This window comes from Colobus angolensis, unplaced genomic scaffold (genome assembly GCF_000951035.1).
Source record: "Colobus angolensis palliatus isolate OR3802 unplaced genomic scaffold, Cang.pa_1.0 Scaffold37, whole genome shotgun sequence".
Taxonomy (NCBI): Eukaryota; Metazoa; Chordata; class Mammalia; order Primates; family Cercopithecidae; genus Colobus; species Colobus angolensis.
Window position 1 is genome coordinate 3,876,049 of NW_012117043.1, and position 5,485 is coordinate 3,881,533.

Below are 5,485 nucleotides of genomic sequence, written 5' to 3' on the forward strand. Positions count from 1 at the left end.
CGAGATCACGCCACTGCACTCCAGCCTGGGTGACAGAGCAAGACTGTCTCAAAAAAAAAAGAAAGAAAGAAAAGAAAAAGCGCACACCTCAATATCCACTTTCTAAACCATGTGATTTTGATTTAGTCTCATTTGATTATGAAAAGAACAGTATTGGCCAGGTACAGTGATTTACACCTATAATCCCAGCATTTTGGGAGGTCAAGGCTGGTGGATCATTTGGGGTCAGGAGTTCAAGACCAGCCTGACCAATACGGTGAAACCCCATTTCTACTAAAAATACAAAAATTAGCCAGGCGTGGTGGCGCGTGCCTGTAATCCCAGCTACTGGGGAGGCTGAGGCATGACAATCGCTTGAACCCGGGAGGCTGGGATTGCAGTGAGCTGAGATCGCACCATTGCATTCCAGCTTGGGCAATAGAGTGAGACCCAGTCTCAAAACAAAACAAAACAAAACAAACAAACAAACATAAAGAACAGTATTATTTTAGGCCACTTAGTTTCTTAAAGTGTTCAAAGTTCTTTATATATACCATCTCAATCTTTTGTCAACAGTAGGGCAGGCGTCAGAGGAAAAAACCGAGGGTGAGGCAAGGGAAAGGAAGCCCCTATGTAATTAGAGCAAACATCTGACATCAGTCATTAACCCATGTATTCAACTAGACATTGGAATTTAGATGCTAAACTACCAAGAGGTTATCAACTGATGATCAGTTGGTCCAGGATCAGTGGTTTAGTATGACAACATTTTTGAACTTCAAGTGCAATTTGTCATTTTTTGATAAATGTATCTAGGGAAAAAAAAAGATATTCCATAAAGATTAACAAACTACTAAGCCAGCCAAGGTAAAAGCAAGCTATGCATTAGGAAATACAATTCTAAATTTAGTACCCTAAATTACAGCAAGGAAAGCCCTCATACCACCATTCACAAGTCTCTGTTCAGGCAACTTATTTCTGGCAAGCTAAATCAAGGCTGTCAACACTGTTTTTTTTTTTCACCCCAAAATTACATTAATTATTCTGAAAAAAATATAGACATCTTCAACTTGGGGAAAGGTTTACAAGTGCCGTGTGTCCTCATAAATGCTTATTTTAAAAAGTCACACGGAAGGGGGTTTTAAAAAAAAAAGCAAACAAACAAACCCTGGAAGATTGGAAGATGCAGCAGAGCCCCCTTGCTCCCGAAATAAAACTCCTGGTGGCTGTAACAGCAGCGGCAGTGCTACTCCCGACAGAAGTTTTCAGCTGTCACTTCTAACAGCTGAGCGCTTCCTAGGAGAGAAGCGACAGGCCGAGAAGAGAGGTGGTTGTGGGAGGTCTGAAGATTTAATACTTGAAATTCTAGACTCGAAGGGAAACCCTCCACACTTCACCTGCACTTACGGGACACCCAGCAAGCGCAGCCCCCGTCTCCCCAACACACGCTCACGCCACGCGCGCCGCGCCACACTCAAGTCCAGCAGCTCGAGGAATCGACCACGCGTCCGTTCTCTTTCCCCCTTCAGACTGTTCGGGGCTGCGCTGACCTGGGGCTAAGGGTGCGACCTGCACCTGCGAGCCCCGCAGAGGCCTCACACCTAGGGCCATGTCCGCCCCGCCCGCTCCCCTGTCTCGGGCCGCGCGACCCTCAGCTCCTCAGCAGCCCCCCTGAGTCTCCACGCTCTAGGACACACCGCGCTTCCTGCGCCCGCGCCGCCACCCCGGCCCTGTCACCTCGGGCCCCCGGGGACCCGGGCCTCACCCCCTCCTCCAGCTCATCCTCTGAGCCCGCGTCCTCTGGCTGGTCCAGGTCTATGTCAAACACTCCTGCCATGTCCTCAGCTTCCCTGTCTCGGAAGTCTGGCGCTGGGTAAAAGCCGTCCCGCCTCCTTCGTCGCCTCATGGGCCCGGACCCGCCGCAGCCACCACCGCCGCTGCCGCCATCACCGGCTGCTTAGGCTCAGTGCGTCTGCGCCTAGGCCCTAGACTGGCTCCTAAAGTTCAGCGCAGGAGCATGCGTACAGGGTTCCGTGAAGCCAAACTGTGGGCAGTGGACATGCGCAGAAATATCGCCAGGGTCCAGGTGCTGGCAGAAACATGCGCAAAACACCAGCCGAAGCCGCGCTTGGAGACTAGAGCACGCGCATTGTCAGCTAAAGCGTTCGTTGGACACTGAGCATGCGTACCATATCTGAAGTTCGTAAATTGAAATTGAACATGCGTAATTAATCTTTCTGAATAGGAAAAAATATATACACAACAAAAACTCTCCGTTTATGGAACATGCGCATTCGTTCTCAGGTGTTTCCTGTTGAAAGTGAGCATGCGTATGGTGAGTAGGTTGGTCTGAAGTTTGAACGGGACAGAAGTGCTTGTCCGCGTCTGGCGGTGAGTCGTGTTACGTGTGGGGCACTCCTGGGGCCCGTGGGGAACGGGAGACTTTTGGCTTTGCTGTTTACTAGTTCTGTGGCGTGGCCTTGGAAAAGTCAGTAACCTTTCAGAGCCTCAGTTTCCTTATCTGTAAAATGAGGATAATAAAATACCTACTTTGCCGTTTGACATTTTAAGCACAGAGTCTGTCTCACAACCCACGGCTCATTTCCAGTGTTGTATAGACCTGATGTGAAGTCTTTATCAAAAATTATCTATTTTCCTAGATAAAAATAATGAGGACCTGCTCTAATATTTCTTTTGCTTTCTTGCTTTTTTATTTTTATTTTATTTATTTATTTTTATTTATTTATTTTTTTTTTTGAGACGGAGTCTTGCTCTGTCACCCAGGCTGGAGTGCTGTGGCTGGATCTCAGCTCACTGCAAGCTCCGCCTCCCGGGTTCACGCCATTCTCCTGCCTCAGCCTCCCCAGTGGCTGGGACTACAGGTGCTCGCCACCTCGCCCGGCTAGTTTTTTGTATTTTTTAGTAGAGACGGGGTTTCACTGTGTTAGCCAGGATGGTCTCGATCTCCTGACCTCGTGATCCGCCCGTCTCGGCCTCCCAAAGTGCTGGGATTACAGGCTTGAGCCACCGCGCCTGGCCTTTCTTTCTTTTTTAAAAGGAGACAGGGTCTCGCTATGTTGCCCAGGCTGGTCTGGAATCCCTGGGCTCAAGTGATCCTCCCGCCTCGACCTCCCAAAGTACTGGGATTACGGGCATAAGCCATTGCGCCCAGTTAATATTTCATATGGTTTTCTTTCTCCAAGCTCCATCTTTCTTGCTGTCCTACCTGAGCTAAACACAAAATCTTTCTTACAGGTTTTACTAAAGTTACCAGGCTAGACTAGTGGAGAAAGCGTAAGTCATATTTAGAAGAGAGAAAATTAATGTTAATTGAATGTGCAATGTTGAGCTCACTTCTGCATTCTACATGTTCTTGTGGTGTGAAGGGTGGTACTACTAATTTCTTCAATCGGCATTTGTTTTGTCTTGTTTTTATTTTTATTTTTTAATTTTAATTTTTTTTTTTTTTGAGACAGGAAGATGTCACTCTGTCACCCAGGCTGGAGTGCAGTGGCAACATCTTGGCTCACTGCAGCCTTGACCTCCCAGGCTCAGGTGATCCTCCCACCTCAGCCTCCTGAGTAGCTTGGACTGCAGCCGCACACCACCGCGCCCAGCTAATGTTTGTATTTTTTGTACAAACAGGGTTTTGCCATGTTGACCAGGTCTAGAACAGCCAGGCTAACGTGATCCTCCCAACTCAGCCTCCCAAAATGCTAGCATTACAGGTGTGAGCCATGGCACCCAGCCTCTTTTTTTCTTTTATCACACCTCAACTGAGGAGAATGTTTTCTTTTAAATGTATGTTTAGGAAAAAGTTGAGTATAAATCAGATTTTGGAAACTATTGAGCTGTGTATGAATGGATTCATGTACAGTAAATCACAAATTCCAAAACCATATAGAGAGTAAGATAACTTCCTTGAATGACTGGCTACTTAGACAATGCAGCTGTTCCATCTCCAACATTATATATGTATGTGGCATTTTAAAATGACTTTTTGGGCCGGGTGCGGTGGCTCACGCCTGTAATCCCAGCACTTTGGGAGGCCGAGGTGGGCAGATCACAAGGTCAAGAGTTCAAGACCAACCTGGCCAACATGGGGAAACCCCGTCTCTACTAAGAATACAAAAATTGGCCGGGCGCGGTGGCTCAAGCCTGTAATCCCAGCACTTTGGGAGGCCGAGACGGGCGGATCACGAGGTCAGGAGATCGAGACCATCCTGGCTAACACGACGAAACCCCGTCTCTACTAAAAAATACAAAAAACTAGCCGGGCGAGGTGGCGGGCGCCTGTAGTCCCAGCTACTCGGGAGGCTGAGGCAGGAGAATGGCGTAAACCTGGAAGGCGGAGCTTGCAGTGAGCTGAGATCCGGCCACTGCACTCCAGCCCGGGCGACAGAGCGAGACTCCGTCTCAAAAAAAAAAAAAAAAAAAAAGAATACAAAAATTAGCCAGGCATGGGGGCACGTGCCTGTAATCCCAGCTACTCAGGAGGCTGAGGCAGGAGAATCGCTTGAATCTGGGAGGCGGAGGTTGCAGTGAACCGAGAGTGTGCCACTGCACTCTAGCCTGGGCGACAAAGCAAGACTCCGTCTCAGGGGAAAAAAAAAAAAAAGACTTTTTACTGATACATAATTAACACATATGGCATTTTATTTGTTCTTATTAGTAATGTAGTAGTTCTCAAAGCCTATTTTTTTTCGATTACAGGTTGTTTTTAGAGGTAATACACCTAGTTTGTGGCTCAGCATGTCAATTGTAACAGTGCAACTTGGTCAGTGTGGCAATCAGATTGGTTTTGAAGTTTTTGATGCTTTGCTTAGAGACTCACACAGTTCTCACGGACTCTGCTGTAAGAGAGAGAATGAGGCATATCAAGCATCTTGCAAAGAGAGATTCTTCAGTGAGGAGGAGAATGGAGGTAGGTGTGGCCCACAGTCCTCTCCTTTACTCTGATAGAACCAACCCCTTCAAAGCCAGGCCTTCCACATGGTTTTCAAACCCCATTCCTTCCCATCTCACTAGGGAATGACTTTGTTTTTGCTTTTCATTTCTATGTTAATAATCTTTGCTTTTCCAGTGGCATTTTCCCTTCCACATGCTCAGATCTCACCAATTTAAAACCAACGAAACAAAACTCATCTCTTGACTATAGCTTTCGTCTCCCTTGTTATCTCTTTGCCTTTCATCTAAGATTCTCAAAAGAGGACCCTGCTTAATCACCTGTGATCCTGCTTCTGCCTCATAGCACCATTGAAGCTGCTCTAAAAAAGGTTTCCAGTGACCTCCGAATCACCAGATTCAATTATTGTTTTTCTTTTCTTTTTTTCTTTTTCTTGTAGAGACAGGTTCTTGCTACACTATGTTACCCAGGTTGGAGTACAGGTGCATGCCACCATGCCTGGCTCTTTCTTCTTTTCTCTCTCTCTCTCTTTTTTTTTTTGAGAGAGTCTCGCTCTGTCACCCAGGCTGGAGTGCAGTGGTGTGATCTTGGTTCACTATA

General features: G+C 47.0%; 2 protein-coding genes across 6 annotated transcripts in view; one reads left to right on the forward strand and one right to left on the reverse strand.

Moving 5' to 3' along the window:
- Positions 1 to 2,024, reverse strand: part of RPS6KB1 (ribosomal protein S6 kinase, 70kDa, polypeptide 1) — a 68,042-nt gene extending 66,018 nt beyond the window's left edge. For 3 of the 4 annotated variants that reach the window (XM_011953663.1, XM_011953661.1, XM_011953660.1), the window contains exon 1: positions 1,745 to 2,024. In XM_011953663.1, the coding sequence (XP_011809053.1) occupies positions 1,745 to 1,885 (141 nt within the window). In that variant the 5' untranslated portion in view covers positions 1,886 to 2,024. Of the gene's footprint in view, positions 1 to 1,146; positions 1,276 to 1,744 lie in introns of all 4 variants that reach the window. The other variant, XM_011953662.1, reaches the window with a different exon arrangement.
- A 99-nt stretch (positions 2,025 to 2,123) lies between these two features.
- The window catches only part of TUBD1 (tubulin, delta 1), a 47,767-nt gene continuing 44,405 nt past the window's right edge, over positions 2,124 to 5,485 (forward strand). Inside the window, exons 1-2 of one of the 2 annotated variants that reach the window (XM_011953664.1) lie at positions 2,124 to 2,370; positions 4,693 to 4,903. In XM_011953664.1, the coding sequence (XP_011809054.1) occupies positions 4,732 to 4,903 (172 nt within the window). In that variant the 5' untranslated portion in view covers positions 2,124 to 2,370; positions 4,693 to 4,731. The remainder of the gene's footprint in view (positions 2,371 to 4,692; positions 4,904 to 5,485) is intronic. The other variant, XM_011953665.1, reaches the window with a different exon arrangement.